The sequence below is a fragment of the Pocillopora damicornis genome, chromosome 1 (assembly GCF_964200805.1).
Source record: "Pocillopora damicornis chromosome 1, jaPocDami1.2, whole genome shotgun sequence".
In the NCBI taxonomy this organism is placed as follows: domain Eukaryota; kingdom Metazoa; phylum Cnidaria; class Anthozoa; order Scleractinia; family Pocilloporidae; genus Pocillopora; species Pocillopora damicornis.
In genome coordinates, this window is record NC_142670.1 from 30,617,842 (window position 1) to 30,642,921 (window position 25,080).

At 38.0% G+C, this 25,080-nt stretch overlaps 4 protein-coding genes across 6 annotated transcripts; 3 read left to right on the forward strand and 1 right to left on the reverse strand.

Moving 5' to 3' along the window:
- The first annotated feature begins 3,548 nt into the window (after positions 1-3,548).
- Positions 3,549-6,965, forward strand: LOC113677985 (uncharacterized). Its single transcript, XM_089209253.1, has 3 exons — positions 3,549-3,723; positions 3,859-4,011; positions 4,428-6,965. Exon 3 carries the CDS (start codon positions 4,817-4,819, stop codon positions 6,119-6,121), a length of 1,305 nt encoding a protein of 434 aa, XP_089065379.1. The 5' UTR covers positions 3,549-3,723; positions 3,859-4,011; positions 4,428-4,816; the 3' UTR covers positions 6,122-6,965.
- A 2,414-nt stretch (positions 6,966-9,379) lies between these two features.
- On the reverse strand, positions 9,380-15,037 carry LOC113677986 (14-3-3 protein beta/alpha-B). Its single transcript, XM_027194853.2, has 5 exons — positions 14,653-15,037; positions 14,361-14,508; positions 12,115-12,278; positions 10,778-10,873; positions 9,380-9,920 (listed from the first exon to the last, which is right to left on the reverse strand). Exons 1-5 carry the CDS (start codon positions 14,956-14,958, stop codon positions 9,870-9,872), a joined length of 765 nt encoding a protein of 254 aa, XP_027050654.2. The 5' UTR covers positions 14,959-15,037; the 3' UTR covers positions 9,380-9,869.
- An 875-nt stretch (positions 15,038-15,912) lies between these two features.
- LOC113677988 (putative peptidyl-tRNA hydrolase PTRHD1) lies at positions 15,913-18,870 on the forward strand. Of its 3 annotated transcripts, none has more exons than XM_027194855.2 (3): positions 15,913-16,056; positions 16,784-17,002; positions 18,682-18,870. In XM_027194855.2, exons 2-3 carry the CDS (start codon positions 16,805-16,807, stop codon positions 18,850-18,852), a joined length of 369 nt encoding a protein of 122 aa, XP_027050656.2. In that variant the 5' UTR covers positions 15,913-16,056; positions 16,784-16,804; the 3' UTR covers positions 18,853-18,870. The 3 variants fall into 3 exon arrangements, with proteins under 3 accessions (XP_027050656.2, XP_027050658.2, XP_027050657.2); XM_027194857.2 differs by having other exon boundaries at positions 15,952-16,056; positions 16,787-17,002; XM_027194856.2 differs by having other exon boundaries at positions 15,965-16,088.
- Positions 18,871-20,524: 1,654 nt separating this feature from the next.
- On the forward strand, positions 20,525-23,020 carry LOC113677987 (uncharacterized). Its single transcript, XM_027194854.2, has one exon. The coding sequence runs from the start codon at positions 20,605-20,607 to the stop codon at positions 21,178-21,180; it is 576 nt and encodes a 191-aa protein (XP_027050655.2). The 5' UTR covers positions 20,525-20,604; the 3' UTR covers positions 21,181-23,020.
- Positions 23,021-25,080: the final 2,060 nt, after the last annotated feature.

Sequence of the window (25,080 nt, forward strand, 5' to 3'; positions counted from 1 at the left end):
TGGAAATTAAACTGATTTTCATGCAGAAGGTTGAGCACCAGGCCTCGTTTTGAAAAAGAGGCAAAAGTAATTCAGAAATTGCAATGTTGCGACTGCTTAATAACCTGGAATAACATATCCCTCACGCAAGTTCCTAAATAAGATTTCTAAAACGATCGTTGGTTGAAGGTTTTGATACTCGGGCCGTCCGGAACCTCTGGGCTTAAAAACTTATGTCGAAATACGTTCAAAACAGTCTCTTTATTTAAAACGCATATTAAACATAGGTCAAAATTTGGGGCGACGCAACTTTTAGTTGGGGGCTTCGCAACCATACTTTTGGGCGACAGAACTTCGTGTGAGGGCGACGGAACTTGGTGCGACCTTGCAAAAGTCGACCTCACTCTATTTCTTCTAACGACCTCATTTCACTCGACGAGAGTATTGTATGAATGTATAAAATTAACACAAACAATATCACATTCATCCTCGCACCAAGGGTCCATTTCTCGTTTAGCCATCAGCAAGGAGATGGAAGAGGGGAAAGCTAAGTAAGACCGAGCAGCTCTGGGAACGAGAGTGAACTGCAATCTAATGAATTTAAAATAATAATTGTCTCTTACTTTACGACTGACATATATCAACTAATAACTTCCGATGGTTTACTGACAAGAAATAAGTACCGACGTAAAGAAGCAATACTCGTTTAATTTCAAAAAAAGGCTGCAAAAAGAGACAACTAATTGAAATAAGGGCATCTCTAAAGTATCACGGACGCCCGACTTTTTCGCTCCGACGGAAGCTGAGCATTAGCCGTAGAAGGATGTACGTAAACTATACGCAGAGTAAAGATATATCAATAGACATTAATGTCGGCGTAAAACATTTTTATACTACTTGCAATGCATATTCTGAAGGCCTTCAGACCAAACTGAGATACGTGAATAAAAGGGGTAAGTTTCTAAAGAAATTGTGTTGCTGCGTTGTATGCAACAAGATAATTTTTTGGTTTCACGAACTGAGTTGGTAATGTAAATTGGTTATCGTAAAAGAGCTTCAAAGTTGACGTTTCGATCGTTAGCCCTTCGTCAGAGCGAAGACATGATGCCTTAACCTAATCTCTTTTGTTATCAAGGCATATTGATCCTCGTTTCAGGCTTTACCGCGGGTTTGTTGATAGTGATCTTTTAGTAGCCAAAGGCTTAGCGAGTTAAACGAATTTTTATCATCGATCACCTTACAGGAACAGATACCCGATAAAAAGAAATGAAAAAAAAAAACATTTAGAGACATCTATAGGCGAAAGCGAACATGCGGCAACACTGTATATCGATATTTGTCTTTCATTCAGAAGTCTTTCTTTCAACCTCATCGACATGATCTAAAGTATACTAACATACCGCAAACGGAGAAATTTTTCAACATAAAATCTGAAATAAACTACCTTTTATCTTCAGGTTGCATTTCGTAAGTCGCAAACTTCAAAATGAACGCTAAGAGGCAAATCTATGACTCTTAAAAAAATGTTTCCTTAAAAAATAAAAAGATAAAAGCTTCTTTTCGGAGAGAGAAAAGAAACAAACCGGCATCTAGCCATTCAGTGTTGTTTTGGTTGGCTTTAGACGAGAATTTTTTTTATTTGATGCAAAAATATCCTCTAAGAAACGAGAATGAAGTAACATAAGATAAGGCAAATGGATATAGCAAAAAAACAGGAAATAAAAAGCAGAGATAAGAATTAATAGCTAACGGAAAGTCCGTCAAAAAAAAAATAAGGTGAAAATATCAAGAATAATGCGTTTTAATGTCCAGAAACCTCATCATATTATACCAGGTGGTGTGGGAGCACACTGAAATTTTCCAGCTCTGAATATTTTTGCAGCAGATAACCTATGATAGATGCTGTTTAAGAAATTAACAAATTTTTCAAACTCGACATATCAACTGTGCTCTTTGAAGCTTCTAAACTCACGGTATTTCTTAAGGGATATCAAAACAACTAAAACTGAGTAAATTGAATGGCGCGTCTCAACCTCTCCCTTTATATTCTTTTACGACATTTGCTATTCAAAACTCAGAAGAAGAGTTGCAGATTTGTTTTATAATAAAACAAAAGGATACAAAAATGATAAAGCAAAGGAAGCCCAGGCATTGAAAAGTTGCTCTTGGCCAGCCTCGTTTCCATGTCTGAGAGGGGCTCCAAATGACCGTGAGGCGTAATTTCTTACCCAAATAAATTTCAATCTTAAATTATCCCTTCGCGATTACAACCCCTGACCAAGTTTACATGAAAAATTTAAGTCAAAGCGGTGAATCTGCCTGTCCGCAAAATTTCGATCTGGCTCCATTTTTAAGGACTATCGCTCTTAACAGCTTAAGCGAAGTGTTTTCCAGCTTCGTATTAAGATGCATACAGTTGTAGCGCTTTATCAGTTGTTTTGAATAAATCCCGCAATTTAATTCATAGACCCGTTGAGTTGCATCGAGAGTTCTACCAGGGAGATATCGTATCGACAATTCATAATTTCAGCGACTCGCTCATATCTTAAATGTTCGTGATTTTTGCCTTGCCTTCGCAAATTCAGTTCCTTTCTTTCATAGTAAATTATTGTGACAAATCTCCGTGATCTCAGTCCGATCACATTGCGCTAAAAACCGGCTTAATTTCGTAATTGCTTGCGTTTGATGGTCCTTGATACCACATAATTGCTTCAAAAACTTTGGCTTCTCCAAGTAAGATCGTTAAATATCTGACTTCTCTTTAAAATATTCCCGAGTAATGAACTTCAGCCATTAGTCAAGTGCTTTTCCCAAAAAATTAAACGCATCATTATTGTGTTTTCATCCTGGGTTTTTTTTTTTGGACGGAATTTCCGTAAGCTTTTAATTCCTATCTCTACTTTTGATTTCCTGTTTGTCTGTTGAATCCATTTACCTTATTTCGTGTTGCTTTATTCTCGTTTCGTGAAAGATACTTTTACATTTAAGAAAGAAAAAGTCCTCGTCTGAAGCCAATCAAAACATCACTAGCAATTGTCAGCTTCAGGAGAAAACATCTGTCAAATTCCACTACCATGACATTTGGAAAGTTCTCGATTGTTTTCTTTATCTGCCACCGGCAGGAATGGATTCAGGCGCTAAACTTGCCAAAAATGAAGAACATAAGCATTTATCGTTGGGAATATCGAATGGGCGGATGTAATATCGCATTCGTTAATTTCCAATCGACTAATCTCCACATTTTGCTCTTAATGTATGACTTTACTTTGGCTTTTATCGTCGAGGGGCTGGATGTGTTAAAATACAAAGAGAAAATAATTTTGGAATAAAAAAACACTGCCGCTTGCAAAGTCACCGCATTGTCTTCGGCTGTCAGATAAGCCAATGAGAGCCTGAGAAAAGCTCTCGCACCTGTATAGTGGCAGGCTACCTCAATGAACTCATGGCGATCGTTAAAAAATAATGCCTCGTGGAAGATTTATGCAAAGTCTTCGCTCACAATGGTGTAAGTGGGTTCTCATCCCACTGAAATGTGAACAAAACCAGCTTGAATTATCAATAGCGACTTCTATTGCATAATGTAGCGGAAATTTTAAATTTTTCATTTCCCCCACTATTATGTTCTTCTTGCTTCGCTGATCTCTCTTTACCAACATCTAAAGTAAGATGCATATCAATATTAACAATTTATGATAGATGATGTATTCAGAAAGCTTTATGACATCAACATTATTATTTTTAAATGTAAGTACTGTGGGTATCGAATGTTACAAGAAAACCATTTGAAGAGCGGACCATCGCATTAAAATGGGTTTTCCTTTCATGAATATTCATTTTACTAATATCATTTTGTCCCTCTTTTATCAACAACGACAACAGAAGGTGCTCTGATAGGTCTTCCAGTTTGCACTGAACATTATTAATGACACTCTTTCGAAGAGCCGAGGTGAAAATAGACCATTAGCATCAAGAAAGAGGTCAAAGAACTGAGGACTGAAAACTGAATGGAACGGTTACAGCTTGTGTTACTCGGTCTGTATTAATTCTTACTGTTTTTCCATACGTCTCTGATAATTTTCTTTCTTTCTTTGTTTTGATATGGTAATGAAAGTCGAAAGACTGTTTTTAAAACAACCGATAGTAGAGGTTGATGGTCTTCACCGTCGAAGTGACTCGAAACAGTTTTTCGCTAATTCGTGGCCGATTGTCCTGTAAGTGAATAATGAGCAAAAAAAGTGTAGTTTACATCTAGGCTTTGCGATTCTGAAGCGAAATTTTTAAATTTAAATTTGGTAAAAATGAACACAAAAAGACAGGCATCGGAAATTTATTATTTTAATTCAGGAGCCATATAAAAGAATTTTACAAACCTTCGGAGACAAAAGTTGTTCATGTCCTTTTCAGACAGAAATGAAAATATCAATCTCTGAGCTTTTAATTTTCACCAGAACGTTTCTGCGAAGCAAGCTAAGGGAATAAACGCAAGAACTGAACGCTTTACGAAGGAAAATAACGTACAGATCATAAAACAAACCTTCACAATTAGATCTGCATATGTTTAGAAGAGGATTATAGCTTGGATCGAGCCGTCGTCACTCACCTACCGGGAGCGAACACCTGTTCTCTGAAACCTTCATCGATCGCCGTCGACTCAAAAACACTTTAAAAAGAACGAGCTTGGACTTAGCAACGAGTCTAAACAAATTTTATTAACACGCCGAAGATTTTAGCAATTACGACGGGAAATGTAATTTAAGTAGTAACTATTTGGAAAAGAAGCACCGGTGTCCGTGAGTGAATAGGAGATAAGAATTGACTTATGTAGTTCGTGAAAACCATGTCGACGCCGAAAAACAACTTCCAAGGTGATCCGCTGATTTATGTCTGCGGTGAAGCGAACTTAAACACGCCTGGAGGTCCTTCGCTCAGGGACATAGTCATCAGAAATTTAGTAACTACTTGGGCAATAAGAACGCATCCCGTCACGGATTTTCTTGACCCAAGACAAGAAAATTCAGCGGAGCTTTTCCAAATAATTCCTTGCGCGAGTGTTTTCGTGTTCATTTTCAGTAAAAAGACTCTGGAAGACAGCTATTTTCTGAATCAGTACGGACTCGCCAAATCGTACAAAATTCCCGTGGTGGGAATGCGATTGACGAATTATTTTATACGGAACTCTTTACCAGAGCAATATTACCGGACGGAAATCGTCGATAACAGCGGCGAGTCAGTACTTGACAGCAAGCGGACGGCTGAAAAAACAGCGTCGTCGCTCGCCGAACATTTGATCGCTGATTTTAGACATTCCATGGTTTACGGGCCAGATTTTCACAAATCTTGCATCGAAAGGCTCGTCCATAAAGTGACCAGAGCATGTGCGCAACGCGAGAACGAAAAAGCATTTCTTCAGCGATCGAACGAGAATGCCTCCATGGTGAATAAACAGCGGCAAGACAAAACGAACTCACCAACGAAATGTCCAAAGTGCGGGTTTATTTTCACAAATGTTTCTCCACCGCCAAAACTCCAGCGAGCATCGAGCACGGGCTCTCTTCTACGCCGTAGCAACACGTACGATCATTTGCCGTTTGGAACTTCAAGTGCCAAAACAACAGTGCCCAGGAATAGGACACCTCTCCAGCCCGCCACCATCCAAATTCCAATTCCACAAGTTGTAAAAAAGCCTAAAAAAGCAGAAATTCTTCATCATGGTAATTGGACAACTAAACCGGACAACAACAAAGTGCCACCGCAAATGGAACCAAAAATTCAGCTGAGGGCCTCCTCGGTGTCATCTTCGGAAAGCGCTCGAGAGGAAACGAAGCCATCGCCACCGCCACCGAAGCCAGCTGAAAACCCGAAGGTTTTTCGAAGACAGTCCCGAGTTTCAAATGGTAGCTGGACCGAGAAACTCCGGAATAAACTTCGCCGCCAATCGAGCTTGCCCGTCATACCGACGACCTATCTCGTAACTACTCCGGATGGGTTCGAAAAGCAGATTTCCCTCGTAAGGTATCCACCCGAGAAACAAGAGCCTTCGTCGCCTCGTGGAAGCGACGGCGCTTCAGGGTTTTCCGAAGACGAGGACCAAGAGACTATACACATATCACGTGTTCCTAGCCCAGATGCACCGAGCGGGTAATATTTAACGGGAGGGTTGTTTTTCATGGGAAGAAATGTTTCTTTCCACAAGCGAGCCTTGATCATGGTAAAAGCCGAGCATTTCCACTCTAAAGATACGGTGATATATTAATATTAATTTCCTCTTTGTCATATTTTTAAGAATTGACGTGAACTGTAATCTACTGAAACTTAGTGAAAAAAACTTGCACCACCTTCTGGTAAGATTGGACAATGAAAAAAACCCCATGATTTCTTCGTAAAAATGTAGGTGAACCCATGGGAACAACAGAATTACATGCTTCTAAGAATCTTAATCTTTAAAATTTTCAGACTTCATCGTATGGAGCACAATCTATTGAGTCAAGTTTAAACCCCAGAGAAGTAGCAAATAAATTTGAGGGATGGCACTTTTCGATTGAGAGTCGTAAAAACAAAACTAACGTAATCTAAAATGGCTAATCAGGGCGAAGGAGACAAACCGCTCACAGCGCGGGAAAACGCGTGTGACCAAATTACGTCGGCTCTAGTTTGATCTGATTGGTTTAGAAAGTGGCGCGAGTTTTATGGCTTGAATAAGCATGAAGTTCGCATTATCAGAATTTCTAGATACTGAAAATCGCAGTAAATGTAAAAAACGTTTTTTCACACTCCTATAGATAATCACGCTAGCAATATTGTACAAATTAATGACGTGTATTAAGCGTCAATAGAACTTACTGCAAGGCTATGGAAAAAGATTCCACAACTTCTCTTGTCTATTCTGACAGGTTAATGCTGAGACCTATATCTTAATTCCTACCAATTTGTAAAATATCAAAACCAGGCTATTGTATAAATACTATTAAATTGTAGAGTACATCAAAGAGCTAACTTTTCAATTCGTATTTCTCATAATCTTAAGCCTACATAATTACTATGAATTGTTTTCACGCTGCGTCTCATCAGTTTAACCCTTTAAAACCAAAGAGTGACCAGCATCTAATTTCTCATTACAGTAATACTACTGAATCATTTATTAATATCATGAGAATAGAGAAAATGATCGCCAAGTTAGGAAGCTTTAAACGAACTCTCCTTGTCGGTATCAACGTAATCTCGTACCCAGATCCTACCGTATAACTATAAGTGAATTGTAACAACCGCTTGGCCGTGAACCAACGCAAACTGGAGGGGCGTGGCTAGATTTTGAGCACCAAGCGACGGAGCCGTGAAAACGAGTAGCGTAGCTCATCGCACAAAACCACCATGGTCAGCAACGCAGGCAATTAATATGTCCAATATGTACTACCACCTGACTGTGAAATAAGAAGAAGGGAGAAAAAAGCGTTAAATTTTAAAATGTCCTTCACGTTAACTCCTACATCATAATAATCTCGATAAACGAAGACCCCACCGTGTAATTTTAATTGAAACACAAACGCTTGGCCGAGAGTAGAGTAAAGAGAATTATTAATGAGATCTTGGGAGTTACAGGGTTAAAGTGAGTAATCTCCATTATTTGAGGTCGCATTGAGTACGGAAGTTTCCTATTCTTTGATTGTATTTGACGAAATTCTTATATCTTGGTTTTGAAATACAGCCATAGGCTGAGGGCTAGTCTCGCATGCGTCCTTCAGTAACGATACTGCTATGGTTATATGGGCAAAACATGGCTATAAGGCGTCGGAAAGGTTATCCCGACTAAGTGAGGAGTAGATACTGTCAGTGGGAGAATTTTTTTTGTGTCACAAAAACATTTACCTGATCCCCCAGGTTTTTGTAGTTGGGCGTGTCCCGAGTGTGCTCGTATAATGCTGGAAAATTGCTTACTAGAGTGCCAAAAAGTTGCAGAAAATTTCCAAAATCCAAAAAGTTACCACCTAATTTTCATAAGTTACTACCTAGATTTCTTATTATTTTTGTGTAAACATTACATTTAGGCTTTATTCTTCGTTATTCACAATAGTTGCTAACATCGATGGAGATAAATAGCTCGAGAGTTAGCTGATAATTGAGTCTTACGGAACAAAACACAAGGTTCATTTGACGTCTTACCAAACGTCGTTTCAGCTAATTATCCTCTATAATATTAGATAAAGATCGCAATAGGAATATGAAACGTTGTCAAGTGAAACTTAATGTATTAATTTTTTTTATGAAATCGTTTCCTTTTTTACGCTATATACGTGCTCTAAACACCTTTTTGGCTCAAAAATTGTTCACAAAGGCAAAAATTGCTCAAAGTGGCTCCAAATGCCGAAAGTTGCTGAAAAGCTGCCGAGCACAATCAGGACAAGCCTACGGACAGCTCGCGCTCCCTGTGGGTGATCTGCGCGGCCGGCGGTTTCGTGCAGGCTTTGAAATGTTATGAGGATGCCAGCCTGCCAGTGGACACTAGCGGCTAATCCGCGAAGGCTGGAGACGGAAAATAGACCTCCCTTGTTGGTAGAGAGAAAAACTGAACAATACTTGCTGAAGTTATTTGATCATTATTTTCTAAATTGGGGGAAAATGAAACATTTAAAAGGAAAGAATTTAAGCAATAAGCCGTGCACTGCACTCTAGTTAAAATCCACCTCAACCCAGGCCAACATTTTTGTTTAATGCCAAAAAGACTTCATTTTAGCTCTTAGGAAAAAATTCACAGGGAATTTGACGGCGATTATAGAAGGTTGGTTAGAAGTTTGACATTCTTTGACGATTGTCAGGTTATCTTTTCGGCCATTTGAAGGCGTGGCTGCTATTTCTCTAATCCCCTCGGGACCTCTAACTTCATCCTCTAATTCCGTTGGTGCATCAGCCCTGTTCGTGTATAGTACGCAGATTAATTCGAAGCTTCAACATCCCCCCTACAGGAAACCCAAGAGAATTTGGCTGTCCGCCATGTCCAGGATGGGAAATTTGAACCCTACCTGGGTGGGGTGGGGCATTTGAACCGGGAATGTCATCTTTCCAGCATATTATCTCCCCTGTTCTCATCACTTTCATGTTTGATTCAAGGATAATATTGTGAGGAGAAATTAGATGCTAGTCACTCGTAGGAGCTAAAGGGTTAAGAAACTTCAACCCTTTCACTCCCAGAAGTGATCAACATGTAACTTCTCCTTGTGTTATCCAGATACATCCAACAACAAGCTACAAGAATACTCAAAGTTATTGGGCAGAAGTTGTTAGGGTGATCTAATTCTTGTCACTAATTTTAAAGGAAATGTACAGCACCTTGAGGGGAGAATTTACAACCACACATTAGGAGTTCAAGTAATATCATTGTGATAAAACACAAGAAGCAAAACGAAAATGGCATAACTTACATTTAATGGTTAACAAATTGGTTATATTGAATGGAAAATTACACTTTGCTTCAGAACTTTTTCGCTGGATACTGTCACCATCACAACATAACAAATCAAACAAAATTATCCCCATTTCATTGACTCTGTGCACCCAATAACAAACCCTTCAGAAGATGATTTATTAACGCATCACAAGCCATCTATGGAATTGCAAACATTTACCCTAAAAAAAGTACAGGATCTCGTTTATAAGGAAGCTACCATTTCATGCCCAGTTCTGGTACAAAACTTGCGGCTTATCTACAGTAGAATGACACTGCAGATAGGTGTGATCATGGGGAAACATTTTTCAATTCTCATCAATGATTTGGATTTGTTTTAGGCACAAAAAATAAGGATAAGCAGCACCTGTAACACACAAATGGACATTCAGATTAATATGAAAGGGACACAGTTTCAAAGTGAGGAAACTGGCTGTGCACTGATGCAACAGCTTCACTGCTTTTCATCTTCATCTTCATCATCCCCTGAGGTTGAAGTCCACAGCTGTAAGAAATAAAATGAAGGGCAGAATGTAACAGGTCGCAAACTGTTGTAAATTTGTTGCTTTTAAAAACCATTCTGCTCCAAACATATTGTTTCTTTGCTTGTATTGAAATGAGCCGCTACTTTTAATTTAGAAAGAAAAAAAAAAAGAATTTAGCAAGTTTATGGAATTTACCGTAATGAACAAAAATTCACATCCAGCTTTTGAAAAGTATATTGCACCAATCTTTGGTATTCTCTGGAACTGAATTTTCTACTATTGTGTTTATTACTTTCTCTGTAACACTGATAAAATGCAAGGCAGCCATTTCGAAATTCAGTGCTCCTCCTAGTCACCTCTTGCAAGGTGATCATGCAAAATATGACATAATCCTGGACCAATCAGAGCATGAGAATTTCTTTAACCACCTGCATAATGATACTAAACCTGTTTTGAGTTGGGTTTCAATTCACAAGATTTGCAATCCACAACAACCTATTCACTTTGCTTGGTTTTTTACTACATTTTACAGGACCTAAATTTAAATTGCAGTTTAACAAATGTAAAAAAAGGAAAAAGAAAACGATAATCATTTCTTCAAATTATTTTCTTCATTCCAGTACACTATAACAAATGGTTTTTATCTTTTTCCACACTAAAAACCCAACTTTATTCCACCCCAGACTTAAAACCTCAGAGGCACCGGAGAGAGAGTGCACCCTCTGTTCAACACTATACACGTTAACATCAGTATGGATATTCTCCACACTGTTCTATATTAATTTCTTTTTGTATCCATAGGAAATGTATAGAGAACAGTAAGGAGAATATGCAAACTAACTTTAGGGTGTAAAGGGTTCACCAAATGAACACTTACGGTTAAGTTGTCACGCAATAGTTGCATTATAAGAGTGCTGTCTTTGTAGGAATCCTCTTTTAGTGTATCAAGCTCAGAAATTGAATCATCAAATGCCTAAAATAAACAAATAAACCAAATCATGATGATGTTGAGAGAGGTACATTCCATGGTTTACACTTCTGAAAGAGGCTAACTTAGTTTTTTGGTTCTGAGAACACCCTGTTATTATTACTACAACAAACACTGACAGATGAGTGCCACTAGCAGATAAGCCAAACCTCGAGTTTTGGAAACTCAAATTTTGGAGATAGAATTTTTGGGAGGAAATCAGGACATCACAGGTGGAGTCTTTAGAAAGTTGCCCTACATTTGTTGCTTCAGAGGAAAACTCTAGTTCATTCACTAAGTGGTATGTAGCAGGGCACCGGACACAAGAAGCAAGTTTCTTACTCTTGGTGGATTGATTGCTGCTGAAGTGACTGGCCATCAGTGAAACTATAAACAGCTTTGTGGAATGGAGATTCCAAGCCAAGTAACATTCAGCTGCTTAGCTATTGTTTAAATCACTTAAAAGGTCTCTTAACAAAGATGGTTTCACACCACTTGATGGGCAAGAAATCTAAGCTTTTGCTTATGTGCAAAAACATTCTTTACTTAAAGGAACCTAGTATTTATTTTTTGAGAAATTTATCCTTCAAAGACCCCTGTCAAAAATTGTCTTTCACATTTTCCCCTGAAGTTTTGCTTCTGCCAAACAGTTAATTTTTTGACACTCCCAATGCCACAGACATTACACACCAATCAATTTCAAGGTTCATCACCCCTTCCCCCCCTTCAACCTACAGGCATTTGATCCTTGTATGTGCCCAGGGGGTGGGGAATTTGAACCTTGTCTGGCTGGGGTGTACCTTCAGCAAAATCCACTGTTCTAGTATATACTAAAAAATATTATTAGCATCATTTTGTGATTTCTGTATTGTGAGTAGTTAATAGTAAGTAAAGTCCTGTGATCAGGTTGTTGTAATTAGTTTATCAGTACTGATCATGGATATATGGAAATCATACGTGTGAACTGTGGATTAATTAATGAATACAAAAGGAAGCTATGCAGCAATGAACACTACTTAAGCAGTGGTGAAAATAAAGCCCAAGCCTGTATGGGATTTGTACCCATGACCCCTGTAATACCAGTGCAGTACCCTACCAACTGAGCTAACAAGTCAACTAGGAGCTGGTCATTATATTGGTTTGCATCAAACTTGTAAAGTGATGAATAAATAACTGTGAATATATGAAAATTATATTTACATATTTATTGGTACTGTTGAACTCTGTAGTTCTGCTCATACACCAACCTTTTTTGCCAATTTACATGCTTGGTCTGGCGCGTTCTTTATTTCATAATAGAAGACAGAGAAATTAAGTGCCAATCCAAGCCTGATAGGATGAGTTGGAGCTAGCTCTTTATTACTTAAGTCCAGTGCTTTCTTGTATGATAATTCAGACTGTTCAATTATTTCTAAAAATAAAAATAAAAATTGTTAATTATATTACAAATGGAAGACATTAAAAATATTACTCATATTTGTTTTAAAAATTAGGTACATCAGTGCACCAAGACCCTTGAAAAGGAAAGGGCCCTTTCAAATCTCCCCCAATAAGGTTGTAAACCTCTTCAACATTCCGGTAAAGGATGTTCAGCTTTCCAAGCTGCAATTGTTTTGCTCACCAAGATTAGTAGAAAGAAATTTTTGTGATTAAATTTACAAGAAAAGGTGTAAATGTTCAGTAGTCACATAGAAAGCTGTGGCATTTTTAATGCCTAAAGTGTATAGTTTAAAAGTTATGTTGCATGAGACATCCTTTATCACATTAGTTTATCTGAGAAAAGTAAGCATGAATGTCATTTTGGCAGGAAAAGCGATGATAGCTGCATTAACAGTTGGTATTTCACGACACATTTCTGTGAGTTTGTGCCACCAATTTACCACCAGTTACTCTGAGCTCAAAAAAAAGAGAGCTTAAGCAAACCATGGCGGCAACATGAACACCTGGAAAAACAGAAGACCTAGTAGGCAGAACAATAGCTAAGCACATGCATTCTAAAACTTTGCAGAATTCTTGGTGGTCCTCTACAAATCAACAACATATACTCATCAAAACTTGCATGGTCTGAGAGCATAAACCCTGACTGTAAATTTTTTTAGTTTCCAAATGGAAAAGAGGGGTAAGTACATCCAGCCATTTACAAGTTCTCACTAAAATTCATTTTTCAATTGATGTCTTCCTTGCCGCTGCCATCCTGACTACCTACGATCCCTTTTCAATTACACAGGCTAAGGTGTCGAGTCCTTTTAAATTGCCATCTAACCCTGATAAAGAAAAGCAAGGTCTGCACACTTGGTAAAATGGATAGCTCTTCTCCTCTTGACAAAGATATCTTTGGATCCATCCCTAACAGTGGCATATTTCATGTTTTTTTTCTTCAAAAGCATGTTTTTATTTTTTATTTTGTTCAGAGTGTAACCATTTCTTGTGCAGTAAAAACTATTTTGTACAGCAACATTTGCCTTTTTTAATTCCATTTTTTGAAAAAGAATAAAGGTTTTATTCATCCCAGAGGACAGTTTCTTGGTTTTGTGATTTTAATGGCAGCCATCAACTAATTTCAGCCATTTTCAGAATTAAAAACGAAATCAGTATTAACTTAATTTGCATTTTGTACCATATCAAATGCCTACTCACTTGGGTAAATTTCTTAATTGTGTTTAATGTAGGAGAAAACATACTATTCATATAATTTTCCAGTCTTATATTTTCTTTTCTGACAGCATCTTAGACTTACTGAAACAGCCTTGCTCTCATGCAGGTATCTATCTACCTTAGTTTCATGCAAGAGCTTTGAATCACACTGGCTAAGTGAAGTCCTTGGAGATGATTCACCTCCCTCTGGATGCCTTAGAAAGATATTTTGATAAATTACACCCATTTAATCAAATAAAATGAGTTACTACAAATCAGAACTGTAAGCCAAGCCATTGTTTGATGCTCCCAGGTTTAATTATACCCTGGAATTCCTGCCAAGAAAATGCCCCTTCCTAAACTATCTATAGTGCACTTTTCTAATCCAAGATCATCACTTGTCTAGCAAATATACTTGATTTTGACTGATGCATAACCTACCAAAGATTATCAATATAGAACAAAAACAACCAAGTGAAGTCAAGGTATTTCTTTCATTGATCATCAAATTTCATTGGTAAGATGACCAGCCAGTAAGAATCAGTGAACTACTATTGAATTTTATCGATTTATGATTGATATCACTAATTGATTCCTATTGAATGGATCTCCCGACAAGGATACAACTCTTCCAGGAAAACAAGAATAATCGATTTAAGCCTTAGTTTAAAGAGTTCTGAATCGTTACAGATAGATGGTTTCTGTAAATCCGTAACCGTAGTAGAGAGCCGACCTTACATCGAATTGGATTTGCGAACTTGAACATCGGAGGTGACGAGTTAAAAACGTCCATGCTTAGAGCAAAGTTTGAAAGTAAGATTGATCATGATATAACGAAAATTGATAGAGAAATACTAACCATCCTTGCTTGGGCTCGATGCCACTTCTGCTTTGTACCTTAAGTAATCTCCTTTCATCTTCAGATAGAAAATCTGGCCTTCTGCTCCATTACTTTGGTCTGTGTCAGGATCATCTGATTTTTTTATCAGAAACTTTACCAGAAGATCCTGTTGAGAGAGATTTCGGTTGAAACTGAAACTCAAGTACAAAAAATAAATCACTTTGAACCATAAAAATTAGCACTGAGGAATTACAATAACTTCCGTGAAGGACGAGTACGTTCAGACACCAAGGAAGGGTGGTGGACTCACCAGGACAACATCGCAGATATCTATTAATTCCTTCTCGATTTTCTCCCTATACTCTTTAATAGCCAGCTTTTTGTCTTCAGTTCCTTCATGTTTCTGCTCCAAAGCTGACACAACCCTCCAAGAAGCGCGTCTCGCTCCGACCACATTCTTGTAAGCTACAGAAAGTAGATTTCTCTCTTCACTTGTAAGATCTACTTTGTCACCTTTTTTGCTCTCTGTTGCCTCCTTCATTAACTTTGCCATGTCGTCGTACCTCTCCATTTGCTCAGCGAGCTTTGCTTTCTCTACTTTATCTTCTGTCGTCATCGTGATTAGAGCCGCAATCCGACTAAAATCTGCCGGGTTTTGCAAATCTTGTCGCTAACTTACCAATATGGCTGGACACAAACGAGAGCGTAATGAGCGGGCGTGCTTCAACCTCGAGGATGCGGGGGGTCCTGGCATCGCCGTGGAAACTCATGACGTTTTCTCATAAATTATAGCTTCTATGCATAAATTAACGAAGGAGCTCTCTCAGAATAAGACAAAGGAGTGTGTGTTCGTGGGCACACATATGTTTTTTAGGCCCGATTCAGAGCCGCCAGGTGAAGGTTAAAATGACTTTGAGAAAGGCCAAAATATATTTATATCCAAGAACATAAACTCTTTTTTTTTTCCTCAGAGGATAACTTGCCACTTATTACCCACAGACCGCATAATATGAATTCGTTTCCATAAATCAAGTTGCTGTTAGGCTCGAAATCTTCTTTGAAAGGAAAGATTTAAGAAATGAAATATTGTGAAAGAATTCATGTTGATTGTCTCCACAATTTTTTTTCTTGAATATCCCCTGTCCTTCAGTAGCGGCTCTAACGGAGACAGGATGTTCACATCGTGATGGGGAGGGGACAGGAAGGGACAGGAAGAAGGGAAGAGGGAGAGGGAGAGAGAGAGAGGGAGAAGGGGGAAATTGTCCCCCCTACTCCCATACACACTCTTCTGTTTCCCCTCCCGAACATACTTCTCTGTTCCCTTCCCGTCAGGACACAAACCAATTTCACGCAAGCAGTCTCCAAGGCGATGTGTGGTACTTCATCGTGAAGATATTTTTTACTTCCAATCCATCGAATCCAACTTACCTTTCAGTAGCCCCTTTCTCCTTTTCCCCTTCAGCAGCAAAACGTTTCAGAAATTCACTCAGGAAGTCTGCGACTTTGGAGCTACTTCCTCTATCCTCACTTACCACACACGAGAGGGACGATGGGAATTAGAATTTTGCGCGCGCTTCAGTATGGATCAACTGCGCATGCCTCAATTAAGAGGACGAAAGGAACCTGGGATCCAATTGGACCGCACAGTGACTTGTCAGACACTTACAAGATCGGTTCGATACACCAACTTCTTCTGTTAGCCAGAACCACATCGGTAAGAGAAGCAATCTGACTTTCTGTTGGGCAGTAAGTTATTTATTTACCAATCAAAATTAGTTCAGGCTTCGTAAGCGCACTACTTCCAATGGCATTGTAGTCGAGTTCCATGTCGATAAAGAATTTGTAAACTGAGCCTGCAGATATTGTTACAGAAGTGAATTTATTCATTAATAAATATAATCGGCAGTTTCCTCAGCGGGAGGCTCCTGGAATCTGGCAGTATTTATCAGGTTTTGCGTGTAGCTTTCCACTGCGCCATGAAATTACTACTGTGCAAGTTATTGGTGCGCTAATGATCCCAAGTGAACCCCAAAGTGCTCAAACCTGGCAAACGAGTGCTCAGAATTTTCTCTGTGAAAGTTATAGCTGTCATCTTTGATTTTTACAAAAGGGGAAGGTTGGGGCAAGAAATACCTTTGAATTAAGAGGGAGAGTGACGGTCAAAAGGATGAATAGTGGAAGAAGTTGTGTACTGAATATTACACCTTTCCCTGCCCCCTCCCCCCACCATCCACTCTGACTCTAACTCAGACATGAATAAATGAAAACAAGCTTGTAAAGTCAGTGAATTAACCCTAATACAACGCCTCTACTGCGGATAAGCTCAAACCTGGACTTTTCTTCTCCTGTCTGGGGAGCTGACCTCTAGATCATAGAATCTAGCAACAGTTATTATCACATGAGGTCTTGAAATTAATTTTCAACTATCATCCCTTATTCAGCAGGACTCCTGTGATCATTCAATGTCATCAACATCATCTCAGCTTGTTCAGTATGTTGTGGTAAGAGGTGATCTCCTGAGGTTGCTGTCATGGCCGATAGGAGCCGTAATAGCACAAGCTTGTCATGCAAGTACAGCTGCCCTGTGGATGCATCGTGATGATTCTAACACACTCCAATATACTAGTGACTTGGATAATATGCACAAGGTTGTGTTACAGGTAAACTTTTCATAATTATCTCTTTACACCCTAACATCAGTATGCATATTCTCCATACACTGTTCTCTATATATTTCCTAAGATGCTGACAAGGAGAGTTTGTCTAATGATCAAGAACTTCTCTTTAGTTGGAGATCATTTCCTTTATCCCCATGACCTTACTGTGTGATTTGGAGGTGATACTGTAAAGAAGAAATTAGATTCTAGTCACTAGCCATTAGGCCACTGCAACTCCCACCTAAGTTACTATAGTAAAGCCTTTATATGGGCCCAAGTGGCCCATGGGGCCGGTGCTTAACTCCGGTTTTCTTAGCATGAAGTGGCTAGGAGTATTGCTACTCCCCCCTGGATGGGATGCTAGTCCATCGCAGGGTTACCCCCAACACATTTGCTGGTACCCATTTGTACACCTGGGTGAAGAGAAGCACTGTGAGAGTAAAGTGTCTTGCCTAAGAACACAACATAATGACCCTGGCCAGGGCTCTAACCCAGACCACCCAATCTGGAGTTGAGCGCACCAACTATGGGGCCACCGTGCCTCCACACTTAAGTTACTATGGAGAATGAAAATTTTCCAGGTTCTCTTTTTTGCATATGACTTTAGTTCCCCCTTAATAAAAAAACCCTCAAATTGAAATGGCATGGAAATGGACTCTCTTCAGTCATATTCAAATAATGCTTCTGATCTGCTAAACTTGTGCCCTATGGGCAAGATAAAATGGACTCAAACAAGAACATTGGCTTGATTTTCCTTAGTAAGGACAGGCTTTCTGTTTTGTTTTGCTGTTTTTCAGTTCCTTTTGTGCAGTAAGATACTGCAGTGATGCTCTATTTCCTCGAATAAGTACCTGCAAAAATTTCAGCCTAAAGGAAGGCCACTTAATTGATTTTAGCCCTTATCAAGAAACTATTAATCTTTTTTGATTCCACTGAAGTTGAAGCCTGAAAATTCCAAAGTAAAGTTGCATAAGAACCAGGTTTTCCTTGTATTCATACTCATTTAAGAAAGTGAGGGAGGCTGGAGAGGGGTGCTTATTTGAGAGGGGTTCTACTTTGATATTATGGCTCAGGGTATCAGAGTTTGTAGGCTTGTTCAAGGAATTACAGTATGTCTCTGAATTTTAAATAGAGAGAAACATAACATTGCATGTCATAACATACCTTAAATGAAAAGTTGAAAATTAAATGTGCTGCTCCTCTGATACTTGAACAGAAAACCCCAAAAATTATTTTGCAGATGAAATGTCTGTCTTCTTGATCAGCAAAAATTTCGTTTCCACAAACACTGCTAAGTGAACAAAAGTGCATACAGAGTGCATATGCACATATATAGAGCACATTAAAGTCAAGGATGTGGTCCAAGGCTTACAGTAAATGGTTTGAATGGGGTAGTGAAATCTGATCATAAGGGTGAGAGTAGTCTTGAAAAGGACTGTTGTCTGCAGCAGTGACTGATTTTTTGACAACTTGAGCACAAGTTACTCTGATAATGACTTTCCACTGAGGTTGTAAAAAACCTAAGTCAATTCTACCAACAACAGTACTTTTCAAGACTTACTCTCAGGAGATGATCATGCCACATCATTAAATCTCTCCTTCCATATGACCTTATCTAATTTCATGTAAAACCCATAGCTTTGGACTCAAATGAAACATCCTTTTTTCCTTTTCTCACTCAGGCCCCTAGTCAAGATGAACTGGAGAAATTATCAGGGGAACTAACCGCTGATGAAATTGATCACAAACTATGGATTGAACAACCAGAGAACATTCCTACCTGTCTTGCGACCAAACCTTATCCGAAACAACAAATACAAAGTTATTTTAAAAAGTTTAAATTGTTTAAATAAACTTAACTATTTACTTAAGGTAGTCATCTGGGGAGGCTTTGTAAAAATTCACTTCCAAGTGGTTATGAAACTTTCAGTCATAATTAACTCTTTCACTCCAAAGATCTGGTTAACTCTCCCTTCTAGCTGCAGCACATATCCTTGTAAATTAGTTGAGAGAATTTGGTGTTAGGTCAAGAAAATAACATTTACCTGATAAGTTTGAGTATTTCTCATTAGCTGTTTGCTGGATGGTGTATAGATTTTAATAGGGAGAAGTTACTTTTTAATCTCTTCTGGGAGTGAAAGGGGTTGACTGCAGAAGCAACTTGTTTTGCTTCTTGTGATATTATCCTTTGCCCGGTTATGATTACCTTGGTTTGTTTTTGTAACACTTTTTCTAGTTTAACTTTGTTATAACCAGATCCACAGGTAAAATTTATATTGGTATTCTGGGCTTGGGTCAACAGAAATGCAGCAGTATACAGTTTTAAAAAAACTGCCCCTTCCTACCCCTGGGAAAATTTATGTCAGTATTCTGGGCTTGGTTCAACAGAAATGTAGCAGTATAGAGTTTTGAAAAAGGTGCCCCAACCTCCCCATGGTAAAATTTGTGTTGGTATTGCAGCCTTGGTGCAACAGAAATGAAGCAGTCTACAGTTTAGAAATAGCTGCCCCCACCCACCCTCCTCACCCCAAAGAGAAAGGAAGGGAAAAGAGAGTACCTTTAACCCTTTAACTCCCAAAAGTGATTAACATGTAACTTCTCCCTGTAATATATAAACATTATCCAGCAAACAGGTTATGATAATTTTCAAAGATATCAGGAAGAAGTTTTTATCTCTATCTAGCACCAAATTCTCATAACTTACTTACAAGGAAATGTGTAGCAGCTAGAGGGGAGAATTGGCGATCAGATTTTGGGAGTTAAAGGGTTAAAGAAAGAAGTAACAAATTGATCCTCACATACAAACTGTAATAGAAAAATTTCAGATTTATTTGGCTCATATTGATCTTTTTTTAATCAGCTACATTTTCCTTCTTTTCATTTTTCCCTTCCACCCTAACATTAGAATTCCCATTCTCCGTAGCAGTTCTCCACAAGTTTCCTAAGGTACTGATGAAGAGAATTTGTTTCATGATCAAGAGCTTCTTTATTTGGTGATGATTTCCTTTATTCCTGTGACCTTAATGTGTGATTCATGGGTGATATTGTATGGTGAAATTAGACGTCAGTCACTCAGTTAAAGGATGCTCCTTGATATACACCAAAATGATACATATAAATAGGTGATGGACAGACCATTTTGTTTTAGAGGGAGGGGGTAGGGCAGCAAGTTTTCTGAGCTTGTATTTTATTGTAATGGTCTTCTTCTTTTCCTGAAGCTTAATTCGCCCAATTTTTGGCTGTGATTTTACTTGGGTTGGCACTTTTTTTTGTTACCCTATTACCATTGCTCAAACACCACCCTTTAGTCGTCTTCCCTGAAGCCACAAAAGTGTAATGGGAACTGCAGCCCCATTTAAAATTTACACTGCACAGTGAAAATGGTATGAATTACTTTTTTCTCTCGTTCTTCAAAATAATTTGTAATTTTTGGACGAGGATCTTTGGTGGTAAATTGTCATATTTCTTGTCGCTTATACCTAACGCCTACTTAGATAGATTACGTAATGAGATCACGTCGGCGCGTTCCTTGCTAAGCTTTCTTGGAACAGGAAGCAAGGAGCATTGTTACGTGACGAGACAACAAAGGATGCTGGGGAGGCATCATGGCGGAAGATGAGAAACCCGCCATAGTGAAGAGAGTAAAGAAGGAGGAAGGAGGTAAAAAAGAAATTAACCTTACCGATGAACTTTTGGTAACCTTGCCGGTGAAGGATTTAAATACTATTCTACGAGGTTTCACTGACGACGAGATTTATCGCATCAAACAACGAAGAAGAACATTGAAGAATCGGGGTTACGCTCAAAATAGTCGGACCAAGCGCGTGCGTCAGAAGGAAGATCTCGAAGTCGAAAGGCAACAACTCCGCGAAGACTTAGAGCAGCTTGCCAAAGAGAACGATAGCTTGAAGAGAGAACGCGACGAAGCAAGGAAAAAATACGATTCGCTGCAAAAATTATTGACTAACAGGACGAAAACTGTGGGTCTGCAATTGATTGATGGGGTCGGCCACGAGTCTTCGTCAACGGGCGACCACGAGATCCAAATCGACGTTGTGGGAGACGAAGAAGAAAAAAGTAACTTTAAAGATTCACAAGATTCCGATCTTTCCGACGATTATCGATCGAGGTCAAGGAAATCTTCGTTTCGATCATCAGACGAAGGAGAAGAATCTCGATGAATGAACTCGAATATTATCAAGTAAGACACGGTGTACGAACATTTACGGACTTTGTTTACAAACGAAAAGATATAGAATGCAGACAATACAAATCTCGTGTCAAAACCCTATTCATCTTTCTGATCGTAGTAAAATTCTCCATATCTTTACGAAAGACCCTTATTTCGATAGAAATGCAATATTTTGGTAATACAGTGTGTTCTAAGAAGTTTATGTGTAATGTTCGTAAATGTGTAAATATCCGCCGTAATGCACGTATACAAATGAATGTGAGGTCTTAGTGTACAAACGGTTAAAAATTTGACAAAATATTTTTTACATTTCATTCCGCGTTAAAAACGGGCAGACTTTCGATTTCATATCTCGTCTTGTTTGCCTAATTGTCTAATCGCCGTAGGGAAAGTTTGTACATATATTTCTATCTTTTACAAAGGTGTGTGGTTACAGTTCTAGGACTGTACTACAAGTTGTAATCCTCATTGAATCAATGAAAATTGAATGAATTTTAACTTGAAAGGAATCTCTAGGCTCATAAATGCATTTCTGTTTCTCTATAGATCAAATTGAACTTGTTCCTGTTAGATTCTGCTCTATGAATGAATATATCACCATTATTTTCAATATTGGTCATGCTGACAATGCAGTTTTTAATTTATGGGTGTGGTGCTTTAAACATTTAAAATAATAAAACTGAAATGCATTTATAATTTTCATCTAAATAGTAGAAGGTTTTACAATTTCCCAACTTCACAACCCCAACTTGTGTAAAAAGAAAGAAAGCTGACAGAACCTTTTCTTTAAATAATAATAATTACCAAATTGAATGTAAATATATAATTAGACCAGATATTTTTGCCACTAAACAGTGGATCCTAAAACGGGTCAGTGACTACCCTTATTCACCCAATCACATTAACCCTTTAATTCCCAGATCAAATTTGTAATTCTTCCTACTGTCAACCATACAATTCTTATAATGCTAGTTTAGAGAATTTAGTATTGGATCAACGTATCCCTAAATTGATAATTTTCTTTATTCTCATCACTTCTCTGGTTGATATTGTATTGATATTGTAAGGAGAAATTCTATCTTGGTCATTCATGGGAGTGAAAGGGTTAAAATCCAATCCAGTTCTGTCATTTAAACCTTTTCACAATTCAGTTTCAGAGAAACAGTTGCCCTTTAAACACTATTACATCTGTATGCATATTCTCCATACTGTTCTCTGTACATTTGGTAAGGCGCTGACTAAGAGAATTTAATCATCAAGAGTATCTTTAGTTAATGTTCATATCCTTCATTCTCCAGAGCTTAAAGTGTGAATCATTGGTGCTATTTTAAGGAGAAATTAGATGCTAATCACTCTCGGAGGTCAAAGGGGTATCTGAGTTTGGATTACCACAACAAACAATTTTATTTGATTTAGTATCAACCTCTTCTTTTTTTTACTGCCACCTGTACATCCCTCTATGAAAATGGTGACAATTGAAACAAGGATAAAAATCTAGCAACCAAAAGACTCACAAAATGTTTTCACCCTTAAGTACACAATCTGTAACATTAAGCTGATAAACAAAGATATTTTGAGTTGTTAGAGGAGAGAATTGGTGATAGAAAGTGAGAACTGATGGGCTTATCACTACATTGGGGAATGCTAGACTCTGCTGGACTTGAAAAATTCTGACTGGGTTTAGCACAACCATTGTCCTCAAAAAAAGATGTTTCCCTCGACATCAACCTCTCACAAAATCCCAGAGCCTGTATATATTTTCTGCAAATATGTTATTGGTTTCTTGTGACACAATTGTAGGATGATGGTAATAAAAGTCAAATTAGCTATTTTGGAAATGCTCTTGTTAAGAAATCTCCAAAACAGAAAAAACTTGATTATTGCCGTTTATTGCTTATGCATTCAAATCCATACACAAACCTTCTGTTCACAACCAACTCTCTCTACTTGCTCACCCTCCCCATAATCCTCCTATCAATCACACTTGGTACCAGTTTCTACCAGCTAGTAGCAAAGAGCCTATCACAGCCTTCACCAAGTCTGAATCTTTACTGTTTGATACTTCTCTCCCTGGATGGGGTGCAGATCCATACTGACCCATACCAAGTTAATCTTAGCATTTTGACAGGGTTATCCAACAGTGCACTGACATCTATGTGTACCTTTTGGTGAAGGGAGGCACTGTTAGGCTTCATTACAAACCATTGTTCAGCCAGCTCTTCTTTGCCAAGATGCAATTACATTTTGGCCATGGCTTTGTGAAGTTTGTCAGTTTTACAACCTGCCTAGGTGTTATGATTGATAACCAACTCTCTTGGCATGCTCAAGTAGACAGAGCTAAAACTTCATTTTCTGAAATAGTTGGTGCTTTAATACTTTAACTCCCAAGATCTGGATGTAAATTCTCCCCTCTAGCTGCTTCACATTTCCTTGTCCGTTGGTGATGAGAATTTGAAGTTTTATTAAAAGAACAACTTCAACTTGATAAGTTTGAGTTTTCTCATTACCAGTTTGCTGGATAGTGTGTGAATATTACAGGGTGAAATTACATGTTAATCACTTCTGGCAGCTAAAGGTTTAAGGAGAATGTCATACTTACCCAAGTCAGTTCTAGAAGAAATAAATTTCAAAATAATTATTCCTAGTGTCACTTCTGGCATACTAGTGTGGGGAAATTACTCCCAACCATTACTTAACAGCCTAGATTATACTCCTGCCTGTGCATGTCACATAGTTGTTTGCTAAAAAGTAGCCTATGTCTGTCTCAATACAACTAGCATCCTATTAATTATTTAATAAAGACACATATTACTTAAGATGTACCAAGTCTTCATAGGGTCTGCTCCTAGCCAAAATCTGGACATGTTCTCTAGATCATTTCAATCAACTAGATTCAGTAATCAATATCATATTAATAGGGTAAAGTCTGAATTAGGAAGGAGTTCTTTTCAATACAGGGGTCCTGATATTTCAAACTTTATAAATTAGAAAGTTAAACTTTCAAATGTTAGTAAAGAAGGATTTAAAGTAATCTTAAGAAAGCTTCAAATATAATCTCCAATTTTCATTTAACAATGAGGCTATTATGATTTCAAATAAGAAGGACAATTTTATTTATTACTAAGCTATTATTAAGTTCATTATAGTCTTATTTATTATATTATTGTACATAGCAGTTCTACATCAGCTGATTTTATTTAATATTATTGTTATTATGATTCTACATGCTAGGTCCACATCAGATGATTTTAGTAATTACTAAGTTATTATTAAGTTTGCTATAGTTTATTCAGTTTATAATATTATTATTCTATATAGCAGGTCCACATTCGCCTCTGGCTGCCGATACAATATTGTCTCCAACAATTTTGCAATTATTAACCTGCTTAAATAAATAAAGGATTGATTGATTGATAGATTGAATGATGACTATTGGCTGGAATTAAACTGTACCTTCAGGCCATAGTGTACTGACCAATCCTACATGTCTAACACCGTAATTCTTGCAATAACAAGACTGCATATTACTTTATAAGCTTCAGATTTATATTGTGCAAAAGCTGGTGAGGGCAAAGCACAAATTAATTATCACATGATTTGCAAGATGTTCCAAACTTAACAAGAAGACAGGCTCTTGCTTTTCTTGGATAATGGTATAACTAGATCACGCCTCGAGCTACTTCTTTTAATTCCTGTTTATCACAGAACAGAAAGAGAGTAGTATTCATAAAAGGATCCTGGTAGACTTATACAAATACCCATGATAAAGTACTTAATATTCACTTGTCTTGAAATGTTTGTTACTGGTAACTTACTAAAGCTTAGTAGATAAAATTTCTGTGTTAATAAGTCAAAGTCCTGACCCCCTCCCCCCTCCCCATCAAAAATT

What these genes read in the sequence shown, in the direction of transcription:
- LOC113677987 (XM_027194854.2), top strand. Translation starts at nt 20,605, where the DNA reads ATGGCGGAAGATGAGAAACCCGCCATAGTGAAGAGAGTAAAGAAGGAG.
- LOC113677988 (XM_027194855.2), top strand. Translation starts at nt 16,805, where the DNA reads ATGTCATCAACATCATCTCAGCTTGTTCAGTATGTTGTGGTAAGAGGT. An exon ending in TGCACAAGGTTGTGTTACAG is followed by an intron (nt 17,003 to 18,681) that starts GTAAACTTTTCA and finishes TTTCTCACTCAG; the next exon opens with GCCCCTAGTCAAGATGAACT.
- LOC113677986 (XM_027194853.2), bottom strand. Translation starts at nt 14,958, where the DNA reads ATGACGACAGAAGATAAAGTAGAGAAAGCAAAGCTCGCTGAGCAAATG. An exon ending in ATCGAGCCCAAGCAAGGATG is followed by an intron (nt 12,279 to 14,360) that starts GTTAGTATTTCT and finishes TTTTATTTTTAG; the next exon opens with AAATAATTGAACAGTCTGAA. An exon ending in CATGTAAATTGGCAAAAAAG is followed by an intron (nt 10,874 to 12,114) that starts GTTGGTGTATGA and finishes TGTTTATTTTAG; the next exon opens with GCATTTGATGATTCAATTTC.
- LOC113677985 (XM_089209253.1), top strand. Translation starts at nt 4,817, where the DNA reads ATGTCGACGCCGAAAAACAACTTCCAAGGTGATCCGCTGATTTATGTC.